The 27,324-nt window shown below is 40.3% G+C and overlaps 1 protein-coding gene across 1 annotated transcript; it reads left to right on the top strand.

Moving 5' to 3' along the window:
• The first annotated feature begins 125 nt into the window (after window positions 1-125).
• cdh16 (cadherin 16, KSP-cadherin) lies at window positions 126-26,140 on the top strand. Its single transcript, XM_041943095.1, has 17 exons — window positions 126-191; window positions 305-403; window positions 2,495-2,629; window positions 2,817-2,946; window positions 3,713-3,871; window positions 5,294-5,490; window positions 10,018-10,143; window positions 11,960-12,110; window positions 13,040-13,252; window positions 14,364-14,440; window positions 17,102-17,293; window positions 21,201-21,442; window positions 21,534-21,664; window positions 22,167-22,406; window positions 24,848-24,964; window positions 25,540-25,656; window positions 25,913-26,140. Exons 1-17 carry the CDS (start codon window positions 126-128, stop codon window positions 26,011-26,013), a joined length of 2,493 nt encoding a protein of 830 aa, XP_041799029.1. The 3' UTR covers window positions 26,014-26,140.
• The last annotated feature ends 1,184 nt before the right edge of the window (window positions 26,141-27,324 follow it).

Genomic DNA, 27,324 nt, shown 5'->3' on the forward strand with positions numbered 1-27,324 from the left:
CTGTCGGACATGTAAAAACTGAAAAATGTGTGTGTATGAAAGAATTCCATGGTGGTGAATCAGTAACAAGACAGAAATTGTGTTGATTGTTGGGCTGAAGCCATGTGATTTGAAATGCTGTGAATATGCCACATTTACAGGGACTCATGGCTGACAGAGGAGCTATGCAAATGCTCATCATAGTTCTCATAGTAAGATGTTGTTTACTTTGATTTTCTCTCAACTGTTATACTCTCTTCATGTACAATAGCTAATTATAGCATACACAATGTCACTTAGACAGGCTTAATGTCTTGTTTTGCAGTTGGAGATACTTAACACATTTGCACCGTGCTCTGGGGCAAATGTGAAAATTGGTGTCCCTGAAAACTACGACGGTATTTTTCCATGGTATCTAGCCAAGGTAACACATTTTAACTTGAATTCACTAAATGAATGTTTTTTTATGCTTATGCTTATACTGATAAGACATTACACATGTAATTTGTATATTCTTGAATGGTAGTTGTTTTTTTTCCCAAATGTCACCATGGGGACTAGAGTTTTTATTCTCATCTATCATATTCATGTATATAGTCACTTTAGATGCAGCAATATTGGATAATAATACTGGAGAGGTTTAAAGTCCTGCTTATGAGAGTGATCTTTCAATATTTAATTAGATTTAAAGTCTGCCTAACGTTGAGTTACTAACTTTCCTAAAGATTAAACCAGGTAAAAGAAAACATCTTGTGCCAGCCCTTTGAGCTGCTTTTAGTGGTGAGAAATATTATGAAAAGACCCTGATTGCCCTATAGGCAGAAAATGAAGGTAGTTAATAAGCAAGAATTGCATAATCTCTCGCTTTATCTCTCCCACTTAAGGTTTAAGATATATGAATATGCTGCCGTCATCACTCGACTATAATTGGAGTGTTCACAATGCTTTTCATGCATCAGACCCTGCCTCTGCTTTCAGTCTGGCTGGGTGGCAGGCGGGGGGCTTTGTTCATACATGTCACTCAGACATCCTCTGGATTGTGCAACAGCTTGAGTGTGTGGCATTTAAATTGGTCGTATTGTGACGTCAGCACATCTTTGTATGACACGTAGTCACACTTTCGGTCTTTGTGTTGGAATGAGTGCCATTAACACTCTTCAAATAGCATGTTAATGGCCAGAATGGAGGAGTTGGATAATAACCACACTCCGTGTTATAAATGAAAAGGAGACTATAATTGCTTGAGATTTGCTCAAGGTAAAAGCTCTTTGTGATCGTCTGTTCATCAGAGAGGGCTACGCTTGTCAGTCCTTCTGCTTTAATTTCTTGAATGATTAATCTTGCACACTCTGCAAAGTACAAAGGCACTAAAATGTTTTTAATCATCTTGTAGTCTGCTGTGAATGACCAGCCAAAATGCAGACATATGAATTCTGGGATGTTTCTGTTTTAAGAGGACCTTTGGTTTGGGGATTCAAAACCAAGCTTGAAGCTTGTGCCCTCTTTTCTAGACTGAGACTCCCTGCAATGTATTAAATTGTATGATTGTTAAAGCAATAATTTGGTCATCACACAAGGTGAACAGCTGGCTGCTGGAAAGACTTAATTGATGATAGCAAGGTAGCATGATTGTATATATTTTTTAAAAGGACTAAAACCAGCAATGGTGTTTTAATACTTTTCTACCTCCCTACCCTGTTTGTGGCACTCAGCCCCACATCCATTTATTTCCACTGAAGACATAAACCTTTGAAAACAAGTCATAACTATTTACTTTAACTCATAAACAGCTGGATAATTTCCTAAAACAGCTGGGTACTGTAGTTTTTATCAAATGCCATTTAAACAGCAGTAAATAGTGTATTTGTTGGGGACTGTTTTCAGCAGCGGAACAGTACACAATTAGTGCACTAATATTTTAAGCGGCAGGATGGTGTATGTGGAACTACAGTGCCCATGTTCATGGCAGTTAGGAACATGTCACCCACTGCAACAATGTGGCTCACAGATGTGTTTTTAACAGTTTTTGGACAACAGTGGAGGTCTGTGCCCCAGAGGAACAAGCTGAATAGCTCTGAAAACGCATACAATACATCAATTCACACTTTTAGCCTTCTCACAGAGCAGCAAGAAAGGTATAAAATATATTTGTTAGAGCATGTCGGACAAGTAGAGATCAAAAGCTGCAAAAAGTATCATGTTTTTAGTCAACATCTCACCACACAGAGTTTCATTTAAACTGAACATGTGACTTTTCGCCAGAAAACCAGGACCAAATAATGTTGTGCTTCTTACCTCCTCTTAAAATTATGTTTTAATCATACTTCATTCACTCTAATTACTTAATGTTTACATGCTTTTCCTCCTCAAGTCTCAATTAGACTTCCTGTGTAAATACAGGTTGAAACCACTAATGGCTGCAGTAACTGCCCCGCAGCTCCAGCACTCCTACACTCTGTGCTTTTAAACAGGAACACAAACTGATGTTTTACGGCTTTTGTTCTCTTCTGTGCAGCTCCGTAGCCTGCCAGGTAATTACAGTGACCTGGTGGTAACAGGGGATGATGAGGGGATTTTCGGAGTCGACGCTCAGTTTCTGTATGCTCTGAAACCACTGGACAGAGAGAAACAGCCGTCTTACTCGCTCCAGGTACCATATCACATCATGTCATGTCATACCGTGGCAAGACATGATCGTCTTACTGGTTCGTCATGTGAGATTCATGTGCTCATGTTCAAAAATGTATGAAAAATGAATCACTCTTTAGATTGTGAATCTTTGTGAAGAGTGTGTTCTCTAAAGATACCCACTGAGTGTGTTTTTGTGTGCACTGCAGGTGTCCTTCAGAACATCGGTGCACCGACAGAGCTTCACCGTCGAAGTGTGTGTCATCGACAAGAATGACAATGTGCCCACTTTCATAGAGGAGAGCATGAGAGGCAGCGTGCAGCTCGGGCTTCTCAAAGGTACAAGAACCTCGAGGTCTGATGGCAGCGTGTTGCACAACCTTTTGCAGTCTGGATCATGTTTATCATTCCTGCTCAATGGAGGACAAAAACGCGTTCAGTTTTGCATAAACAGTGGAAAACATGCCAAAATGGAAGCGCTGGAAATGGCAATTTACCCTTAACCTCAGCATGAATAGGATTAATGACTTGTCAACTGGGTCAGTTTCATGTTGATTTTACTAGAAATGACTTTTCTGCAAACTACCACAAGGCTTAGCGATCACATCTGCACAGATAAAATGTCTATTTTATTTGAATTACTGAATGTCCTTTGTTCTTTGAAGAGATGGACAATAAAACCATTGTCAGTAAAACTTGAACTCTGGGGCTGCAGAACCCACAACACACAATTCTAGATCACCTTCTATGTGTGCTTTATCTTTGTCAAGAAGAAATATCATCTGAAGTTTATAATAGTAAACTACTGCTATGTCATTGTAGCTAACATTAACAACCTAATCATATTTTTGTGGGGGATGATCACGTTCTTTTATGTGCAAATCAGGCGTTTGGTAGCTGTATCATCTCTCAACTTGGGTACCAATATGCTTTAACTGATATATAAAACCAAACACATGCTTCAAATGCTTGTGTATCTTTGTGGCTCCTGTTATATCATTTTCTGCATAATTTCCGAAAGCTAATATGCTTTGAGTCTGTGGCGGGGAGAGATGTCTGCGATACCGCTGGTAATAGTTTTGACTCTGCACCTCCTGTGTCTCAGGGATCCCCTTCATGCAGGTGGAGGCACTGGATCGTGACGACCGCAACACTGCCCACGCTGAGCTGCGGTTCAGGCTCATGGAACAGACACCCAGGATTCCCTCCAGCCAAATGTTCTTCATCGACTCCATCACTGGAGAGGTTTCCCTCACCGAGGAAGGTCAGTCTCAAATAGTGACTCTAGGGAAAGTATCAAGTCAGTGTCATACTTTGTTTGTTTTTGCATGCATGTGTTTTATACAAGACAAGATATACACACTGTGCTCCAATTTGAAGTTTACTCCTGTTACAATTATTTTAAAACGCTTAAGAATGATTTCTCATTTCTTTTTTTCATGTTGCTTAAATGTGTGAACAAGCCACTATGCATTATGGAACCTATAGTCTTCATATCCTATTAGTTTCCACTAGCATAAATACAGTCCATTAGCATTTTGCAGATATATTGACATCAGCTGTTAAGAAACAAGAACTTGCAGTAGTAAGACATCTTTGTAGAAGTTTAGTATTCTTGTTGCCATTAATTTATTAGAGTGTTGACAGATTTATTTTTCAAATGTAAAATATACTGCTCTGTATCTACTTGTATTTGTTTATGTGTTTATATGTTACGTTTAAGATAAAGTGGATATCAACTGATATATCATGATCAGATTTATTGAAATCCAAAATAATTTTATTGACATCTGTTTGAAAAATCCAGCATTGGTAGGGCTTGACATAATAAACATAGTGCTAATTTGGAAACAAGCTTCTGGTTGAACAAAGTTGTTGAATGGGTCCAGGGGGACACTTAACATCCCGCCTTACTGCATGTTATCTGTGGAATTCAGTATAAATAATGTATTAAGATATGATACAAAAGTGATGCAGTTATGTCGGCCAGTGATACCTCTTTTAGGCAAACAGACATACACATACAGTACGTGCACATACACACACATCCTTTCCCTCGATGCAGTATAGTCCTGTATGCTGGTGCTATTTCTGTAGCTCTGGTATTGCCCTTTGTTACGGCTCGGCAGGAGCTGGATGACTTTCACGCTTGCCTGTCCCTTCCGGCCCACACTGCTGCTGCTGGTTTCCACAAAGCTTCATTACAGCAGTGAAAATTGACAATTACCTCTTGCATTTTCTACTTTATTTTCAGTTTAGCCGTAACTGATGGTTATGATTACCTTTCTAGTGGGATGTTTATGTTATTTCTTTTCCATTTTAGGAGGAAATTGAAAACTGAGTGATGAATACAGCACTCAGCTGGCTTAGAAATGTATGGACATGTTAAATTTAGCAGGCAATATTTGTCATGTCTCAGTTATCTGAGGGAAACTATAGTCCATTAGTCCATTATGTGTTTCCTTAAGCCCTCATATAATTATATGTTTGTAATTATGTGTGTTTGCATGTATTTCTCCTGTTTGCGTCTCTTTGAATTTGCTCTTTTCTTTTCCTCATATACATTGCACACATACAGTATCATTAAACAGAGATGTCTTAGAAAAGAAGTTAATTCTGAAATGAAATTAAAAGAAATAATTGATAATAATGTGTTGTGTATCATATATCCCACGGTGACCACCAGGAGCCTCTACCCTGGACCCAGAGATGTGCGGCCGTTATAAGCTGTCAGTGATGGTGAAGGACATGGCCGGGAAGGCGAACGCTTTCTTCACCACCGGTATCGTTACCGTTGAGGTGACAGGAAACACCTGGGCATCGCCCGACCCTGTACGACTTCAGGAGAACCTCCCGGGCCCCTACCCGATCCCCATCTCACAGGTGACGCAGCAAAACCCTGATCAACAAGTTATTGGCTGTTAACCACTTCAACATGTTAAGTGTCTTAGTCCACATTAAAGCCGCTTTTACTTATCTGAAACAAAAATCATTATTTTTTACCATAAATCATGCCAACAACCTGGGGTAGTTGTCGGCTTAATTATTTCGTTTGCAACTGTCAACTATCATATTACAATAAAACAAACTCTGTCAATATAGCCTGGAATGAGTAAAGTGGCATCATATTGCCAGTTGCTGTTTTTAGTGCCTCTTAGGTCCTCCTAAGTGACCAAATCCTGAATTATTGATGCTGTTCAAATGCCATGGATCCTTTCAGGCTACCTCCTGACTGAGTCACTTTAACTCCCATAATCACTCACTCTCCCACCCACCAACCACCACCACCACCACTCTGAGGGGTATTATACAAACGTGACAGCTTAAAGGCAAAATCCACTCTAAAATAGATTTCACACACAATATTTTCATCATTTTGTAAAGATCAGTGTAAATATTTTAGTATCTCGTGTCATACAGAGAAAAATCCTGGACCAACTCAACTGACTCAATGGCATTCTTATTCATTTATTTTTTTGACATACTTGTCGACTTAATCTTAACTGTTATACAACCTCGAAGTCTGTTTTGGCAAATTCATTGATCAATCCATCGACAGAAATTAATCTGCTGTAATTTTGATAATCAATCTATAATTTCAGGTATTTTTTAAGCAAAGTTGCAAAACATTCTCTGGTTCCAGTTTCTCAGCTGTGAGGATTTGTTGCTCTTTGGGTTTTGAACCATTTGTGGTGTTTGTTTTGTTTTTTTTTTTTTATCAAAATAAGCAAATAGATCAGTTGATTATGAAAAACAGAGTGTTAGTGAAGCCCTGTATGCCAATGAAGTTTGATGAAATTGAAATTTGGAACTGAATAACAGAACAAGGAAGGCTACAGCAGTAACCATGGTGATCTCATGAGGTTATAAGCACATTTTCAGATCTGAAGCTGAAAATCTTGTGCTCGAATAAAACGTTGGACATCGTCTCTCCTACAAAAAACAGTCTATACGCCCACAGAGTCAGTCAGTATTCCACTGTGGACTGACTCCAAAAAGTCATGATAATATCTGATCATCAATCAACGCTCCGAGTTCAGGTTAAAACAGACATTTTTAATTAAGTTAACACTGCTGTCCTACATTATTGCAGTACCGTAATGGTTTTCGCAACATATCACTGTCCCTGGACTTGTCTGACCTTTTGGTTGTTATAATATTAGCTATAACAGCTACATGTCTATTAATAACTCAGAGGCTCTCAGAGGTTTTGTATCACAATGTAAAAAAACAGCCAGCAAACCAGCGAATAGCTGTTATCATTTGTGAGGAAGTAAAAGAAGAACTTTATTGATTCGCGACTGTGAGCTGTGTAGATAAATGTTGAGCTGTTTCTGATGCTGAATTACATGCATTGTGCAGGTTCTGAGAGTCACTGTGGCCGGTAGGTACATCACAATACCTCCCCCCTCCTCCTGTTTTCTCCCACCACCCCCACACTCACCCTCTCATCTCTCCTGTTCTAACAGCCCCTTCCACCCACTGAAAACGTGTGGATTCACAAGTGTAGGCACATTTGTTTTTTTTTTTCTTCCATATTTTCAAAGGCCACTTCAAATATGCAATAAAATCTTTATATCTCACAGATTTAATAACTTATAACTGTTGCTATAACGAACAACTTGGTGAATTTTCATAATTTGCAACGAATAGCATCTGTGCCTCGTTGTGTAAATGAGGCTATGTGAAAATATTTCCCTGGGCAGATTCCCTCATTGTATCCGTTTTAATGTCAGATAAAAATGTGTTAAGAGAGTGAGAAATGACGCCTTCATGAACACTATTTAGTTACAGTGTCCCGTTTGTTCCCATCCAGAATCTAAATCACACAAAACTGGATTAGTTTAACATGGATGTTTACTTTGGGGAAGCCTCATTTCTCCCACGCTGAATGATTGTACTGCTGTGCTCAGTGGGTGGTGGGACTAACCGCTGTTATGACACATACAGAGGTAGTCATGTTCAAGGACCAACTCTGTGGATCTCCACTCTCCTACTGTCTCAGATGAATGGAGCAGTCATGTCCACATCCACCCATCTGTAACAAACGCTGTCTTTTGCTTACTTCGTCATTGTCCATGGTGCGATGACATTTTGACAGACTCTGAAATGAATCTGCTGCTTAGCGTACGTCTTTCATTTCTGCCATCATCTGAGTAAAAGTCAGTTATAAAACTAAGTCGAGATTGCTGCTGTGATCAATTTGACTGATTCTGCAATCAGATGAAAACAAGCTCTGGCTGGAATTTTAAGTATGAAATCCAAGCATTTGTTATCGGTACTTTTACGTCACTGGGGCTAGGGAGGTTAATTTCAATCTGTTATCTATTGTATGTTTCTGATTGCCTGCCTAAAACTTTGATTATGTAATGCAATCAGTGGAACTTCTTGAACTCAGTAATGCAATCTATTGGGACTTTGGAAGGGAAGAGAGGCCTTGAAGCCAATGAATGAATGAGTCAAGGCTCTTAGCTGCATTGAACAGTCTGTTCTCACAGTCAAATGAAATCTGATTATTTGTTGCAGAATTAGTTTGAGCCCCACTAAATCGTCGGCGTAATAAGTGTTTAATATTACAAATGATGCTTGCATCAACGCGGTGCTTCAGCTAACATTAGTCATCAGAGGTGGTCTCGTGTTGGTCTGAATAACGTCGGCATTAAAGCTGCTATGACCAATCTTTTTATGTTCACAATTATCTCTCGACTCAGTTCTTCTCAGCTCTTTTGAGGCTTTTGGCTTCTGTCAACTCATTATTATATGACCACCTCTAAAAACTCACTGTATGCTCACCTGCCCAGCACCAAACTTCAAACAAAGTTAGCAACTAGCTGGTGATAAAAGTGTAGCATTTTGCAGCTAAAGAGCCAGATACTTTGATCAGGAGTTGATGAAGACAAAAAAAAACTTCAATGGGAGTGAACTGCAAGGTGGCCAGACTCCACATAAATGCTAATGTCACTCCGTATCTGTTTGATGTGTAAATCAGCAAGTGAGCAGACTTAATCGCCATCTTACCTTTTACATATTGTGTTTGCAGCTTGCTTGCACTGCCCCCATGTGGCCATAAAACCAGTTCCTGCAGGTTTGATGTTTAAAACCACAAATAAGACAACTCTCCTTTTTTTTTCTGTTTCTCTAATACTTTTGTTCTGCTTTCCATGCAAAATACACTGTGCCTGTACCTGTCACAGGCTCGTCAACATCAACTGTTTTTTGATTTGGACTGATGATTTTACAAACAATAAGAATGCCTCTGCTCCCTCCATCATATCCATTATTTACCATATCACTATCATATTCATAGGGACGCAACTAATGATTATGTACATTATCAATGAATCTATTAACTGTAATTTTTAATAACATAGCCCATTCTAACTTTCCAGAGCCCAAGGTGATATCTTTAATTGCTTGTTTTTTAGTTGACCATTATTAGTGACAAATGAAGACATTTAAAAAGCTGTAACCAGCAAATGTTTGGCATTTGTTTGAATTCCTGGTTTTGCATTTAAAACAAGACATTGATACTCTTTCCTGTAATAAAGTCCACAGTGTCTTTGAGGAAAGGACACGCAGGCATGAGGTCCTCATGACGCAGCTCAAACAAAAGCTATCGGGGAGGCAGAACATGCTCTGCAAACTCTGACAGAGGCAAAACAGATGACTTCATGGGTTTTGCATAGAACTTAATATAGACCGGTCCGTGATCATTAATCAGCTCTTTAAACATATCTCCTTAAAGTTCTGAGGTCTGGAAGCTGACCATAACACTGAGAGGCAGCCAGCTGTGTGGAGCGGCTTCGTGTATACAAAAGCATAGTGTTTGGGCAGCCATCTCCAAAACAAGGGAGGAGTGTGTGACAGCGTGTTGAGGAGACACACATGCCCTGGGTGTGCATCAGCTGTGCTGCGGCTGGGCCCCTCTCCTTGTTGGGTGCTGTTTGATGGCTTCTAGGGCCCTTTCAGCCCCAATGCACAGCCCTCTGTCAAGGGCTGTAAAGCAGAGTGGAAAATCCCCTTCAGCCTACATAGTTAGTTTTGGCTCTGCTCTCTGTTCCACATCGTTGTCAGTGCATTGGGTTAGCTCCTTATCATGTAAATAAATGGTAGCTTGGCTTTGTACTTATACATTATGCAGGCCCTGCTGAATAGCTCTCTAGGTTTATATGATGCGTGATGATTTTGCTGTTGCACCCAGATAAAAAATTGTATTTAAAAAAAAACAAGATTATGCATTGAAATATTAGTCATGTTTTGGTTTGCACAAGTACTTAATATTTAATTTTGCATTTCTAAAGCTTTTTGTTGATTTCTGGTGTGTGTGTGTGTGTGTGTGTGTATGTGTGTGTGTGTGTGTGTGTGTGTGTGTGTGTGTGTGTGTGTGTGCCTATGTATGTGTTTATGTAGGTGAAATGGAGTGGCAGTCAGGCAGAGTACAGTCTGGAGGGGGAGTTTCCAGAGATGCTCTTCACCATCAGCAGAGAGGGAGTCATTTATCTCAACGCTCCACTGGACAGAGAGACACAAGACCAGGTCTGTATAACTGCAAGATAAACATCTCCAGCACTCACTAATACTGACGTGATTTCAAAAAAGAGAGAATGCTGTAAGACCTAAACAGAATGCAGTCATTTGCAAACAAACAGTTTTATCAATGTTCCTGAGTCCATGTAGTAATCTCCTTTACACAATCATGTGTTGACAAAGTGGTGAACCTCGCTCCATCCTCGCTTGTGAGTGACTGAGCCTTTCCAGGATGCTCCTTTCATACCCAATCATGATACTATCACCTGTTACCAATCAACCTGTTTACCTGTGGAATGTTCCAAACAGGTGTTTTTGGAGCGTTCCACAACTTTCCCAGTCTTTAGTTGCTCCTTTCACAACTTGGTTGAAATGTGCTGCTGCCAATAAATTCAGAATAAGCAGATATTTACAAAAATTAATAAGGTAAAACATGAGATATTTTGCCTTTGTCAGTTAACAATTACTGTTTAAAGCATAAACATTAGGGTTGCTACACTATTCCTTTTTGAAATACAGAAGCCTTGATTTCTATGTTTGTTTGTTTCACATATTGCTCTGTAATCTTTATATGAATTTTGCTATGAATTAAAAGCTCATTATGTTCTGGTTCTCAAGATTCTATTAAAACGGAATCAGAATGACAGGCCATGTGTTGCAATGACGCTACACAGCTTGTCATGTTGTTCATTCTTATTTGAATTTCATTTCATGATTAAAAAAATCACTATTACCTACAGTTTAATTATCTTTTAATTAAAGGGACCCTGATGCACATCATTACAGCGCTGAGCACTGAGCAGTTTATTGTTAAACCGAACAGATATAATTAAGGAAACAGCCCAAAACCTGAAAAGCGCAGCAATGTTCCTTGAACATATCCTGCCTGTGGTAAAAATAATAATTGTATTATGACAAGGACTGCAAAGCTAAAAGCTTCATTTCAGATCTTGTTCCCTTCAGGCAAAGAGAAGGATCTTTATTTGAGGTAGGATTACAAACTAAAGATCATTCGTTTGCAGTTTACTCCTGAGTTGTGCACGCGACATAAGCTCCTGAGAGCTTTGACCGGCTCACTGAACAGTGTATTCTGGCACAAATGCTCAAGTGGCCAAAGAACAACACAGACAGACTGAGCTCCGTCACTGGAAGTGATTATTGTTTAAACACATGCTTCAGGCTTTTTGCATCTTCTGTCTTTTGTAGTGATCATTTAATTTAAGGTTGACAATGATGCATCGCCTTACGCTTTTAGTTTAGTCTGCAGTTGGCAGCAATGAGAAATAAATGTCATTGTGCTAAAACACTTTTCAGGACATTGAAATGTACTGTCGCTTTAAAAGGTGCGTAGTTTTTGAAGTGAAGTACGCTCAGAAGAAAAAGAGGAATAGGTGAAGCAGACATAAGATTTTTGCAGTTTTGCTACCTCCCATGATTGAAACTGTGAAATGCATCGCTCTAAAAATGATCTTTAATCTGTGGACGTGTTGAAGAGCCTCTAAATGCCAAACGTGTCTTGTCTGAATACAACTATGTATTCTTCATGGCCGATGATACTGATGGCGCCTTTTTACATTGTAACTGTTGTACTCGTGCCTGCCAGAGGCGCAGAGTAATGAATGTAAAGATGCTCATTCAGGCAGCTTATTTCTCATTTCCATCCATCCATCCATCATTTTGTTTAGCAGTCTACCACTATAGCAGGATCCCATCCAATCACACACACATTGGTCTACCGGCCCCCTGCAGGGCCAGATATGTCTGAACACTCTGCTCCTTTAATACGCCAGAAGCAAACATTGTGTTTCTCTTGTTGCCTTGTTAGTTCCAGATCAGCATTGTGGTTGAGCGTCCAGATGGCAGAGAGATTGCCAAGCCTGTGGAGCTGAGGGTGATGGTGGGCGACGCCAACGATAACAGGCCCACCTTTCCACAGGCACAGTACCATACTGTGGTCAAGGAGCTGGCAGCACGAGGTAACAGACAATTTTTTTATACATTTCTGCTGTCACAAAGAATATTTGGGGAACTTTTTGTACAATTTGATATGAGTCTCACTCTTGCTACTCCAACAAGTGTTCGAAAATACTGTCCAAAACTGGTCTGACTAATCAGTTTACAGTAGGGTATTATTTCATTGCATCACAGAGGTGATGTTTTAAATTAAAATCCAAAACAAAACTAACATGTTACAGTGTTTCCATGTAGGAAATACTAATATATCCAACTGTATGTATTCAAAATACTAGTGATACACAGTCTCATCACCTTTTTTAAAATTTGTAATCACTGTTGAAGTTTGGGATCATCATTAAACAACACAATGAGACCTCTGCATAATCCTTTGTCACATATACACTATAATGGGAATGTTGTCTCACAACAAGATAGAGGAAACACAGGCTGGAAGAGCTGCTGCACTGATGAAAGGCCTGAGAGAGCCAGATACCTTTTGTGAAAGCAGATTGGGATTTTTGCCAGGACACGTGGGGAAAGCACTCCTGCTCCTACCCGTGCTCATAAAAAGCACATGGTGTGTAGTGACACGGCATAAAAGCTTTTTTGTTGATGCTTTAAAACGGTTGATTCTGGGAAATGAATGGGACGGGACAATCTGTTAATCTAAACGGGATCACCGAGTGAGGATTAAATGAGAGAGCTATTGTTTTAACCTTCCTCCCCCTTATTCCCATTCAGTGTGCTTCATCTGCTGTGTTACAGAACCTCAGAAAAAGGAAAAAAAAGTGTTGTAATCACTGAATTAGATTAATTCAGGAAAATAAACATTATAAGAGCATGCAAATTTTAAAATGTTAAAATTGTATTTTAAGAGATGCTATGACTGTACATTGGTTAGATGCTCTTGCCCACGTTGACTGTTCTTTACTGGTGTGTCTGTTTCCAGGGACAGAAATCCTGACAGTGCAGGCAGCTGATAATGACGATCCCAAAACGGACAACGTGCGGATCTTCTACCGCTTAGTCGGACAAATTCCGGAGAGTCCTCGTGCCCTCTTCAGAGTGGACCGTGACTCAGGGGTCATCTCAGTCCAAGCAGACAGTATGGAGGGCACCGCTCCTCAGTACACCCTCACCATCACTGCTGAGGACGCCAAAGGTGAGTTTGGGTTGATGCAAAACACATCTTTCTTCATATTGTATTTTTTTTCTATCACAATCTCACTTAGTCTCACAAAAAAGGCATAAATGCCATTTTAACCGAACTATGAGTTGCTTCTTTAAGGGAAACAGAGTGCTAGTGCTGGCATTTCCTGTTGCTGACATTACATCAGGGGACTAGAATATTAGAGATAAAGATAATTTGATCAAATGACAGGAAGGCCAGTTTGGTTTTATTGATTTCTAGGAAATAAAAGTCATGAGACTTCTGAGTAAAAATGCAAGCTATTCAGAAACACACACATACACACACACACACACACACACACACACACACACACAAACACAGCTATTAGTAATAAAAATAAATACACTGATTGCAGTACTGATCTGTACTTTATGTCCTGGAAAATTAGCCAGTAAAATGATTTTTATTGCTTCAGGATCTTAATACAAATGTTTACTATGACAGATTTTGAAAGTAATTTTATTTTTAAGATAAAATGCTTCAGTTACAGGATTCTATGGACAGAGAGTGCTGTGCTTTGGTTCTCCTGGCTCACTGTTGGAGCAAGCAAAAATGAGAAAAATCTAATTTGTAGAAGAAAGCTAAATAAAGTATTCCAGTACGAAAACAGTCCATCCCTAAAATAGACTTTACAAGGCCCAGTTTCCCATCACACCCTGTTATTTAACTGGTGATGGCGTAGACTGCATGGTCGATCACAGTGTTAGTCATAATGAAGAAATAGGTGGCGATCAAGCTGCAAGTTCCTGTAAGGCCATTATTTTTTAAGTGCCAATCAAGAGGATAGAGAGAAAAGATAGCAGTGATGAAAAAACAAAAGCAATTAAAAGCAGGTCCTGTAACAGGAAGTAATGTTGTTCGCTTTGTGAGCTAGTGCATCAGTAGCCTCGTTACCACTATAGCATCCAGAGGACGAATGTATGCCAGCCTCTGGGGATGGCAGATGATGTGGTCTTCATGACTCATTGATCAGGGTGTGATGAAAGCAAGATGAGGTACTTGCCGTTCCTTCAGCATACTTAATTTGCGTGATGTACTGACCCTGAGTCACTAACAGAAGCTGTGATGATATCCCTGGCAGGTCTAAACAGTTCCTGCACTGTGGTCGTGACGGTTCAGGATGAGAACAACAACCCACCAGTCTTCTCCCAACATGAGGTACGAGAGCACATGTTCAAACGGACACACACACACACACACACTTCTGATGCTGCGGCCTGCACAGGACGTGATAAACAATACCTTTGGAAAAAAGGCAGGCCAAACATCACAGGCCATCATCAGAGGCTATTGGACTGCGGACTGTGAATCCGCTCTGCAGGTCACTGATCTAATTTTCCTGGCGGGGAACTAGATATGCGCTCTAATCTCAGGCTTATAGCGATGGCACCATGTTACTGGAGGAGTTTTATTCAGCTCTTTGTACTCTAAGTGGAGTGTGTTTTTAGAGTTTAATCTGATAAAGCTTTCTTTGGAGAGTAGTTTCCACTCATTTATTTATAGTTGAATCTACATCATGTCTACATGCTGATGCCATAACATGTTAGAAATTACATAAGGATCTGTGTTGTCATATGTGTTACAGTCTCATAAAAGTGTCTTACTGGTATGAATCTACCCAAGAGAGTGACTCTCCGGCCAAAATGTTATCAACGTACATACATAGATACATACATACACCTCTGCTTGAAAAGTTTATAGATTTTTCTTTTTTCATGAGCTGCAGTCAGAGTGTTTTAATGTTTTTCATTAAATTTGTTTTTCCAGTCCAGAAAAGCGTAAGTGACTCTAGATCATTACTGAACCACAACAGTGCCTCTGCAGTCTTCTCAGTGGTTAGATTGAATAGGTTTAAACAGTGCATTTGTTTATCCAGCTGATATTCTGTGATCCAGCTCCAACCGCGCTAACCCTCCACCAACCTTCTATTGTGAAGTTTTAAGAATAGCTTGGCTAAAGCAAAGCACCTGTTAATTCCAGCTTTTTATGGCCATTATTGTGCATTTGGCAATGAAACGGGAACCAGTTCCTATTTAAATCTGCACAGATTTTGATGCTAAGCTCCCAGTCTCTTTTAGCAATGACATTATAGCAGTATTGGTCAGAGGTATTTTTGTCTCTTTCAGCTATTTCAGTTGTCAGTTTGGTTGAGCCATTGCACAGAATTTTGTTCTCCATGTATAAAACATTACTTTTTTTGCAGAGCCTTTACACAAAATAACACTGATTCATTCAAAAATATGTAGTAGTCCTCTCAGCCGTCTGACAGTCGATTCTAGACTTATGAAAGGTATTGTATATATATTTGTGATAATAAAACATCTTTGGGAACTTCCTCCGATGTCTATTTCTGTCTGGTAGATCCAGTTGTGCGAGGCTCCATCATGCTGCAGCCACAGGCCCAGCATGAAACAGGACAGTGCTTTCCCTCATTTTAGCGTAGGTGCCGGTATGAAAGACAAATAGGCTAAAAATAGGCAGTGACAGAAAATTCCCTCACTTTTCACCCACATGTGCCACATCATAGAAGACAAAAAAGGCATGAGGACTGGGAGTTATGTGGGAGAGCCATCATGCTGTGATAATGGGCAACCAGTCTCTGGCTGTTCCCTCTGTCAGACCACACTGACACTTAAAGACTGCACGGACATTGTGAGCTGTGAAGGAACATTTTATTTTGAGCAGGGGGGGAGAAGGTACTCCCTGAATATCCAGACCAATAACAGGAGGCAGCATTGTTGAATACAGGCTGAAGAAAAGATTGCGCAATGTAGTTTTCTGATGTAACATCTGTTGCCTTGCTATTATTCATGTCCTTGCTCCATCCAGTTGACACTCTCTGTCTCTAAAACATTGCTGAATGCTCATTTTCAAGCTGTTACAAACAAATGTCCGCAGATAATGGCCACCACACACACACACACACAAACACAAACACAGAGGTGGAAAATGCTCTTGAGCAGGTCACGCCTGAGTAGTGCAGCTTTTTCCATGGCGATGTGAAGGCAGCGCTATAGGGGGTGATGTGGGAGGCGAGTGGTGACAGGGCTGGGTTCAGCGGCCCTGTGGATGGGGCAGCCAGATCAGAGGCATGGCTGCTTCACTGGAGGACATCTGTGAGTGGCAGATTAAACGGCTGTCTAAGCACACAGAGGTGTGTGAATAAAGGTTAGCTAACACCAGGAGGGCGAGAGGGGCAAACGTGTACTCACATACTGTCACAGCAGCACAGTGAATTGAAACTTAGCAACAATATTTCAACATTATCAACCTGTCTCTGGCAAAAATGACAACGACCTGTTGTTGATGTAAGAATATACAGTTGTATTATTTGATATTTAATGCTGCTGCTAATGCAGAGTCATTTGAGAATACAACATTTATTGTTTGGCTTTAAATTATCCGGCCTCCAGTATATTTCTTTGGAAATAACTCCTTTTTTGCTAAAAATTCTGTATTCTCCAGCATCAGTCAGTCGCTGTAAGTTTCCTGTTTTATGATAAAACTGGATTCTCACAACAAAGATCAATCAGAGGTATTATTATAAAAAGTAATAATGCAACTTTGTCAATTACTTTAAAATACTCCAATTATTTTCTTCTTTTTTTTCTCTTTCTCTTTTTTTCTGTGTGGGTGGGTCCTTTAATTAGCGCTTCACATGAGATTAAATCTATTAAATAATATTGAATTAGATTACATGTTATTATAATTTCTTAATACACGTGGGCCCACTTCATGTGTTTTTCCAGAGGAGCATCTTGTTGACAAATGAATGGTTTCTGCCGGGTAATGATACCTTTTCCGTCTCCCCTCCCTCAGTACGGACCCTTTCACATCCCAGAGAACGCTCCAGTGGGCACCACGGTAACAGCTGTGCTGGCAGGAGATGCAGATGTTCGAGGAGGAGACAGCTGGCAGGTGGACTACCGTTTAGAGTCTGGAAACGAGGAGGAGGTCTTCACATTGGTGACAGACAAGCAGACCAATGAGGTCTCGCTCATCCTTTCAAAGGTAAAGAACACAAACCGTCCTGCAACCTCTGTGCACACACGTTTGACCACCTTATTGATTAGACTCAGACGAGGAAATTCTTGTCAAGTCTAAATTCGACCAACATGTTAACTGTTTTCTTTATCCTGTTCAGAGAGAGGACAAACGCTTTTCTCCCCTTAGGACAGCAGATACTAATGTCAAGGACGTTTTTTGGCGTGATGTCTCGTGTCTGTCCCCGTTGTCTGTGCAGTCCTAAGAGATCAGTCAGCAGCCGTGTCAAAATAGAAGTCACATGTAATTCAAGTCATTTTTATGAGAGCATGATTTTAATATCACAGTGTGTGTACGTGTAAGGCACTGACAGAAAGGCTGGAAAAGAATATTCCAATACATCAATACCTCAGTCCCACACGCCTCGAGTAACTCCTCTCGCCACGAGTCCAGATGACAATGGAATGTTTCAGCCCAATAATCTCTGCTGTCCCCGGGGCGCATCACCCTTCGCCTGCCTCGTATAATCCAGCAGGGTGTTTTAGGGATGCGTCGGGGAGTGAGCGTGTGTCTGTGTGTGTGTGCTCTAATGGTCTGCTCTCTGTAAGTGGGCCAGGCAGGAGACCGTCTATTATTTTCAGCCTCTCTTTGGGAGTTGATGAATGTGACCGAACCGTGAGTTGCACACGCTCTGGCGAGATGAAGCAGGAGATGTCAAAAACCTAAAAATGGATCTTGTTTTATTTCAGAATCACACATGATGACTTCTGTGTTTTAGAAACAATGTTATACAGATTAATTTCTTACCTCTATTAGCAGCTGTTTTTAACACTCTTGCATTGACCTTGTAAGATATCACTGTAACTAAGTTTGTTTTGCTCAAAGGGATGCTTGTTTATTTAGCTTACTTTTGTAAAAAGTAAAGCTTAAATCCTTCACAAGTAAAGCCCCACTGGATTAAACTGCACTTGAGCAAATCCTCTAATTCATGGCGTTACATTGTGAGGTCAGCGCTGAAGGCAGACACATTTCATTATTAGAAATTACACACTGCTCACAGCCCAAGTGAATAATTAGATTGTGTGAGCAGACACTAATGGCAGTTTACCACATAGGCTAGAGGCTGCCCATGGAGGTAAACGTATAATGAAACAGGAGGAGTGAGGAGAATCAAATCAGCATGAAGAGAACAGGAGATGTGACATCAAATGGAAAAGCATTTTGTTAGAGAAAAAAATGAAACTTGAATTGGAGCTTGTAGAAACAGGTCAATTAATCACGTTAATGTAATATTCCCCATTAATTAATCAACTCAAAGTTATCAGCAGATAAATCCTTTATACATATTCATCCATTACTAACTGAATGTGTGAGTCATCGGTTTAAAGTGCAGAGCTTGTAATCTCGTAAGAGAGTTGAATCATATAAGAATGATGTTAGAATGGTGTAACCTCAATGGAAGGTACCTTTAATCACATGAACGGAATATATATATATATATATTTTTTTTTTTTTACAAAGAAACTTGTTCTATGCTTCATTTTGAATGCTGTAAAGCTGTGAGATGGCTCACGTGATAATGCAGTTAGTGAACAGACAGAGCACCTTTCTTTATAACGGATGAGGCACCAGCACAGGAGAGGCTGTGTTTTGTAAGAAGAGGTAAGAAAAGACTCACAAACAAAAGGATTTCTTGAGTTGGGGAATATAACTGGGATTTATCGCCATGAATCTGCCCACCATAGCAACAATAGCAAGACTGGAGATATTCAGTTTCATAGAATAATACTTTTTTATTGCAGACCCTTCATACAAATAATAATTTAGTCATTTTTTTGGGTTTTCTGGTTTTACTGGTTCACAGTCATAGTGTTGTTTTCAGCAGCAGCAGAGGCCTGTTTTCAGTGAAAAAGCTTTATACTCTGCACGATACCCTACAGTACGCTATCTGCCCAACACCAAACTGCAGACGGTCAAAGGTAGTGACTACCTGGTGAACATACTGGAGCGTTCAGCAGCTAAAGAGCCAGACATTTCCCTCAGGAGTTGGTTGAGAGCAAAAACAGAGAAAGAGAGTGAATATTGGACAAACATTAGCCACGTGGCTAGAAACAAGATCCAAGTTACAACAAGTTAATGCTGATGTTGCTCCATATCTGCGGGATGTGTAAATAAGCAACTGTCTGCTAGCTGTTTGCTACTGGGTATTAACAGTGAAGGTGAGATAAGGTTGATAAGAACGTTTCACTGATGCCTAATTCATATTTCATGGCAACAGATTTCTAGAAAAAAATCAAAAGGCGTATAATCATGTGAGGGCTTTGAGTAATACAGTGGCTCAGGTGGCCTTGAGAGAGTCCATGCACATGTTCTGGTGCACTGACAACACACTGAGTGGTTAGATGCGTCACTTCCAGTGAACAGCAGTACTCATACACCCTCCGAGGTCTGCGTTTCTTCTCCCTGGCAACAGAGACGCACTCAGCCTGAGCAGCATGATGACAGGCATCGCTGGTTTAATAATGTCTTGTTTCATGGGCATCAGGACACGTTTAACGGTAAAACCTGGCAGCAAATACAAGTTCATGCCAGGACTCAGATTGCATTAAAAGAATCGAATGCATTAGAGATGAAGATAAAATAATGTCATTCATTTGCCTTCAGTTGGACTCTTTTGTCTCTAAAATCTATGAAATTTAGTAGTAGTAGAAGTATTCAAAACACAGACTGCACTATAACACATCATAACTGTAGTTAATTGTTCCTTCACTGGGAAACTCCATTTTTAATCCCTCAAACAATGTCAACAGGTCACAGTAACTATTTTTAGTGTCCAGATTACAGTAATCCTATCACTTAAAATCTGCTACTCCAAATTGTGCTGCAAAACTTTGGTCCCAAATAAACTGTGGTTCACACTGTGCAACCCAGAGAAGTTACAGTGTTAAAGTTTATCAATAGATTTGTTTTTTGAATGGGATTTTTACACTCTTTTATATATCGAATACTCTGCAGTGTCAACATCAAATGTTCTATGGTCAGACAAATGGGCTTAACAATGTGTCGAGCCTATGCAGGGGTAATTATTGCATTGTCACATAGCAGATGTTCTCAGTGCATCATCATGGAAAATGTTTCATTGGTGACATAGTGAATCAATTGGCTTGTTTCCCTGTGACCAGTGTCTGGCTCATATTGGAAATACAGCTAAACTCTGCCAGTAAATCTATTTTCCCTAGGAGTAAGAAAAAGGGACTGCACACAGGGGACCGTACTGTGTCCATCCCCTGCCGGTAAAGACAACACGTGGTTTCTCTTTAACATGCTAGTGTTTGACCATCTGTCACAGCGCCTATAAGCTGTAATTCAACTGCTACATTTATTCAAATCACTGCAACTCTCAGAGATTCTATCATTTTGAAATAATAATGATTTCTTTGTTCCTTGCAGACACTAATCATTTCATTAAAGATCATTTCCTCAAATTAAAAATGTAGTCATATCTAGAAATGTTGAAAGCCTGGTTTGATGCATTGAAAAAAATGTGCATTTCAAAAACATGTCCTGGTTACTGTGGTTGTCAGAGTTCATGGGGATTATTTCCTATCAAAGATGAAGCATATGAACTAACCAGAGGCATTTTCTGGAAAGGCACACTGCAGCTGAGGCTTATGAATGTATTTTTTTATGTCCATTGTATTGGGATCCTAACATATTGACAAAATGATGTCAGTAGGTGTGAGGGAGAAAATGTTATGTGCAATTTGGGTGAACTGGCCCTTTAATATAATTCCATAGGAATAATTGTGCATGTGTCCCTGTGTGTGTGTGTGTGTGTGTGTGTGTGTTTGTGTGTGTTTGTGTGCGTGCGTGTGTGTGTGTGTGTATGTATGTGTGTGTGTGATTGTGCATGTGTGTATGTATGTTTTCACAGGTCTTGGACTTTGAGCGTGAGAGTGAGTACATCCTCGTGCTCAGCGCTCAGAACCCAGTGGCTCTGGTCCGTGGCCGATACGGACCCGCATCCACAGCGACAGTCTCCATCTATGTTGACGACGTGAACGAGGGTCCGATCCTGTCTCAAAGCCATTATGAGGTGACTGTCAGAGAGGGCGAGGAACCGGGGCGGGTTATAGCCACCATCCGAGGTTACGACCCTGATTCTCACCCAATCAGGTAAGCCAGAGAACTGCTGAACACGGTAGGAATAACTTTCTGAAGGATCGCAGTTCTAACCTTGCAGAGTCGCACATGTTTTCTTGCGCAGATATTCTCTTCAAGGAGACACGAAGAAATACTTTTCAATAGGGAAGTATTCTGGTGAGCTGAAGACTGTGCAGGCCTTGGACAGAGAGGAGAACAGCACTTACACCATGGAGGTCATTGCGGTGGATGGGCGTAAGATAGTTTTCATCATTTCACAAGTCCTAAAGATTAAAATGTTGATACTGTGATTTAATGTGTGGATTTAAACATATGTTCTCTTAAATGTGTTGAGTCATTACTCCCAGTTTGTTTTTCTTTCCACTAAATAATCTTTATGCGACTCCAGGTCTCATAAATTGAGGCTAATAATTGAGCGAACACAGGAACAAAAAGCACACACGTACAAACATGCGCATGGCTGCGCTCACACACATGTTGTGAGTACCTGCGCATCTATACACACCATCAGAGAGCGAGAGACAAAAGACAAAGGAGAGTGAGGTCAAGAGAAAGCAGTATGAGTGCAAGACAACAGAAAACACAGAGCAAAGAAGGTGAGGCAGGATGAAGAGTTGTGTTGCAGTGTAATGAGCCGATGTATCATCATCCAGATAAAAAAAAAACAACATTCAGATCTCTGCAACAACAGCAGCATCTCATCTCTGTTTTTATTTGTCTCTTGTGTTTCTCTTAGGAAACTCTTCCCTATCCGCCTCCACCCTGGTGACTGTCCAGATCCTGGACGTGAACGACAACAGTCCCGTGCTGGTTGGAGATTATTCCTGGAAGTACCTGTGTACACCTCGCTGGGAGGACCAAGCTCTGGTGCTGGCCTCACGGGACAGTGACGGGCCACAGCACGGAGGACGACTCAACTTCTCTCTGCGCAGTGATGCCACGGTCCGACGTAACTGGAAGCTAACGCCTATTAATGGTGAGGTGAACGCGTACTAGGCGAACCGAGTAAACCCACAGTGTTCGGTATTAGCCTGGTGATTCATGGTGATTAGAGAGGACAGTGAAGAAAGACCACATTGTCAGAAGAAGCTATCTTAAGATGCTTTTCTACATTGATTTGGTAGGTTAAACAAGCTGCCAATCACAATCAAAACAATTTCCTATACACATTTATATACATAATCTTCTTACAGGCGGTTTTTATGTGAAACCTTTTCACCTGTTTCAAGCTTTTATGTCCTTATATATATTAATTTAATGCTTAAAACTAGAATTTCCAGAATTATAAAGCTGTTTGATCAACGCTGACTAGTACAAAACTGCTTTGTTGTAGCCAGAATTACATTGTCTGGCTGCAATACTTTTAAGATAACTGTGGTTTCTTTGAGACTAGATATCTTTACTTGTTTAGCTTTTTTTTATCTTGGTAAGTTTTCCTCTTCTGTTAGCACTGAGTTGTGGGTGTTTCAATCATCAGTTGGGTTTCTTAGTCCAGTGTCTCAAATATCATTTATGCCAAAGTACTCTGGTCTAATTCAGGGTGCCAGCATGGTTTTAAAGCCAGCCAGAGTGCTGCTGATTGGATGTATTCACCAGCCCGCAAATACGAACCAAATCTGTCCATAGCTGGCTTACATTTGGTCCTCAAGTACCAGAATGCAGCAAGTTGGCAGTTCACTCATTGGGAACTACCAATAATGAAATATCTTTGTTTTATTGCTTTAATATGGACACATTTATAGATTATCCTGAAGGTTGAGACGGTTTAAGATAGACGTGTGAATGTTGTGTCTTCTAGTGTGCTGCTTGCTTTTGAATAATGTAGAGAGTAAGGAAGTTAATTTATCCGAGCAGACAGGTTGATGTCATCCAGACACAAGGCCGTACAACGTGACATTACTGATAAATGGATTTTTACGTACAGCCAGTGGACATGACTTTGCCACAACGTGTTAAATGTTTCGAGTCACTTTGACTTGTATGACTTGAAATAGACGATGCGCCATCCATGAGTACCGATCGTCACAGAAAACAGAGTGATCTGGCCCTGAGGACGTGCAAATTGCCCTGTCCTATTTTCTTCCTGCATAATTTCTTCAGTCCTATCTGGGATGGGAGGTTTGATATAATCATTTTCTTTTTTCAGTGGTAAACTGCTAGTGTTGGGCTCATTTAATGCAAACAATTTACTGCCATGATGTCTGTCATTTAGCCATTCAAACAGTTCAACCACTTCCCTCTCAGCTTTTTTTTATCTCCCTCTTTCACTCCCCTGTTCCTGTTGGTATTGATTGAGCCCAGCTGTAATTATATCTTCTGTGTAATTTCTTTGGCGTCACCGCTGGGTTCCTGCCAGCTAATGGAGGCTAAAAAAAGGAATCTCCCAGAATGCTTTGCACCTGGTCGCAGCCAGTAATGGTCGTACCAATGATATTCACTTGTGCCAGTATAATGTCTGCTGTAGAACTGCACAGTTTGCATGACACAAACCACCACCTGTCATGAAAAGAAGAACACCTGTGTGTGTGCATGTGTATGTGTGCGTGTATCGTGGCTATTCAGCTCAAGTCTTTCAGAGACTCTCGAATGTACCAAGTTCGTATAACTGACAGCTCTTTTCAGTGCAGATTTTCAATCAATGAGGCAGCACACTCTTATTCCTCTTACGTCCACTCTCAGTGGCTGTTCGTCGGCACATTTAATGGCACTCCAGTGTAAAAATACTTTTTGGTTGCACAATTATCCAAAGTAGTTCTGGGAAGGCAGGGGGCTGCAGATCCAACCTGCGAAAATGTCACCTCAGTGGAGATACAGGACAAAATACATTAGCGGCCTCTACAGAAGTGCTGCACAGCTCGTTTTCCTGACTGACAAATGCAACATGAAGGGGAAAGATGTTGAGGTGCAAGCATGGAGTTTAAGACCCTCCGATAAGGGTTCAAACAGCTTGATAACACACTTCTCTTTACAGGACCCGGCTCTTGCGTCATGCAGCCAGGCGTGTATTTTAGACTGATTCACAGAGATAAGATAAAGAGTCACACACTCCAGACCTCCGTGCACAGATCGGCCTCTTTCACTCTGTGTGTTGTGCAGTAATGCACTTGTGTGGATGTTTTTGCTTTATTTTTGAGCTTTCTTTAGCATTTAGCTTAATTTAACACCTTTAACACCAGCTGAAATTACAATGAAAACAATGTTGTGACCATTCTGCAGGTGTTTCTCGATCCCCCAATCAAAAACACCAGGCAGCACAAACTTATTACATAAACGTCATCATTCACGCAAATGGACCAAATGCTTCTGTCTGATGTATAACTTTATAACAAACATTTTATTTAATAGTGCATTTTTAGGTGTTATTTTTTATTTTTATTTTTTTATTTTGTGTTTTTTTTTTTTTGTTTTGTCCTTCAGATACTCACACCAACCTGTCCTTAAACATCCCATACCTGGCCCCTGAGGTCTACACTGTGCCCTTCACCATCTCTGACAGCAGCTCTCCCCCCAGGAGCACCTTCATAAACCTGCCAGGTAAAGACGACTCTCCTGCTGAAGAGCCAAAGCGAGCACAGGGGGGTGATGGGACACGGGCGTAGGAACAATCAATATAGATCAAACCCCCGTGTGCCGGCTTGTCCTAGCGCTGTTCTTGTTTGACAATGATGCAATGGGGCTTTACAAATGATTTTTCCAGGCTTGTGATTACACGGCTCTCTTAAGACTGTGTTCTGCCCAGCTGACACCTTATATGCATAACATAACTTCTCTTGCACAGCTTAGGATAAACTATACGGTCATCGGGGGTGAAGCTGCTGCAGTTTTTGCAGCTTAAATTAAGTTAACTTCTATATGAAATGTGGTTTTCATACATGATTTATAACAAATATAGTCATATCCTTTCACGTGTCACTTTACAGAGTTTATACAAATTATTCTCCAGAATCCCTTAATGAATCTTCTACTAATTAGCAGTTGAGTAGTGTTTTTGGCCACCAATCATCTATCATTATTTTTTTAATGAGTCTTATTTCCTGTTTATTAGAACGACTCTGCTGATGTGATGTTCTGTGTGTTGTTTTTGTTTCCCCTCTCTCCTCTCCCATTAGTGACAGTGTGTCCCTGCAACGTCAGAGGAAACTGCAAAATGGCTGCCAAGCAGCTGCAGGGCATGCCAACTATTCAGTCTGCAGTGGGCATCCTGCTTGGCACCTTTGCAGTCATAGGTAAGCACAGAGGCTGAGGCCAACGCTTTTAATGCCACTATAACAGATCATAAACATCTGGCCGATTGCGAATGAATTATGAGCTCCATTGCAAGCTTTACAAAAGTAGTATTTAGTTGTTGCAGGGCCATTGTACTGGATTGCATTTTCAAGGCTTTGTGATCCTGTGCCTATTCACTCTGTTTTACAGATGTATCATCAATAACGTAGCAACATTGTTGAATATATCAATGCTGTGTTTTTTCTTTCATTCCAGGAACTATCCTCATCGTTGTGTTTGTGAGACTCTCCTACCAGAACCCCAAACAACCAAGCAAAACTAACCAGGAGAGAGTTCCCCTGAAGATTTCCATCTAGTTGCTGTGTTGTCTGTCCTGCTCACTGCTCTGGCCAACTGGACCAATGCAGCAGCGTCGCTGGCTGTGAATGTCTAACAATGAATGTATATTTCAGTTATTGGATCAAAGTTCAGATGTACACTGACTTCAGAGCACAATTACAAGATATTTTAGATTAGTCAAGATTAGCTAAGTGCCTGGGACATGATGTTGGCTTTAAGTTTGTCATTTTTTTATTGCTGTAGACTTGTTAATTTGTTATGTAATGATACCTATTTGTTACAACAGGGCACTAGGAAAAAAAATGATTTGAGATTTTGAGAATAAAGTTGTAATTTTTAAAAAGGCTGTTGTGATATCTTGAGATTGAAGTCCAAATATTTCAAGTTTCAATTCATAAATTTTGTGTATTTATTCTCAATACATGGCGACTTTATTCTCAGAATCTTTTTTTAACCTTGGCCCCAAGTGTAAGTTACACTGCCTGTTTGTCATTCACGTGAAACACATCTGGTCGTTGAACTACAACACTATCACCTTGATTCCTAATTCTGATAAAAGGTTGTTGTCAAACCAGAAAAAAAGCTGTAAATGCTGAGCTGTGATTTAATCTAACTTGACACATCAAAAGAATTAAAGCACGTGCCTGCATAACGTCATTTAACGTCTAATTTTCCTATTTAAACTTTTATTCCATTCATTCAAAGTAAGTATGGGCTGTACCGTCGGTCTGAGCCTCTCATACCTGTAAAACTGGAATTGGCCGTCACTCATTTGCTGCATGAAATCTTTTTTTTTTTTTTTTAACCTGCTGGCTTCCAAATTTTCCAATTATAAACCAAAACACTTTTAATCTAATGAGACAGCCTGAAATTGTCTGTGTTTGTAATTGCATTAGCAGCACGCTCCAGTCTCTGTGATTAAAGCTTTATAAATGCTGACCCAGACGACCTAACAGGCAAGCGAAGCTATATTCAGACCAAAGTGTTGCTATTAATAGCTCAACAACTGAAGGTCCGCTGAATGACACTCACCCAGCAGTGTCCAACGAACTAATCGCCTCCAATTCTCAAAGACAAAGCTTTACAAATGGAATAGATGCTACATACACATCCATTAAACTGCTTAAATTCTGGGATACAAGTCAGATACAGATCGTTTCTGAGAGAAGGAGGTCGAACAAGTAGGATTATAAAGACCCAGATGTGTTTCTCAGGAGTTGGTGGAGACCAAAGCAGAGCTAAAAGATTGAAGAGTGAATGTTGGACTTACATTTGGTCAGAAACATAACTCTAACTGATGAATGATAATGATGCTTCATGTCAACCCT

This window comes from Chelmon rostratus, chromosome 1 (genome assembly GCF_017976325.1).
Source record: "Chelmon rostratus isolate fCheRos1 chromosome 1, fCheRos1.pri, whole genome shotgun sequence".
Lineage (NCBI taxonomy): Eukaryota > Metazoa > Chordata > Actinopteri > Chaetodontiformes > Chaetodontidae > Chelmon > Chelmon rostratus.

Excerpts from the sequence above, each read along its gene's own strand:
- cdh16 (XM_041943095.1), top strand. The coding sequence starts at position 126 with ATGCCACATTTACAGGGACTCATGGCTGACAGAGGAGCTATGCAAATG. Across the intron at positions 12,111-13,039 it reads CAAGGAGCTGGCAGCACGAG|GGACAGAAATCCTGACAGTG; the intron begins GTAACAGACAAT and ends GTCTGTTTCCAG. Across the intron at positions 17,294-21,200 it reads TCTCGCTCATCCTTTCAAAG|GTCTTGGACTTTGAGCGTGA; the intron begins GTAAAGAACACA and ends ATGTTTTCACAG.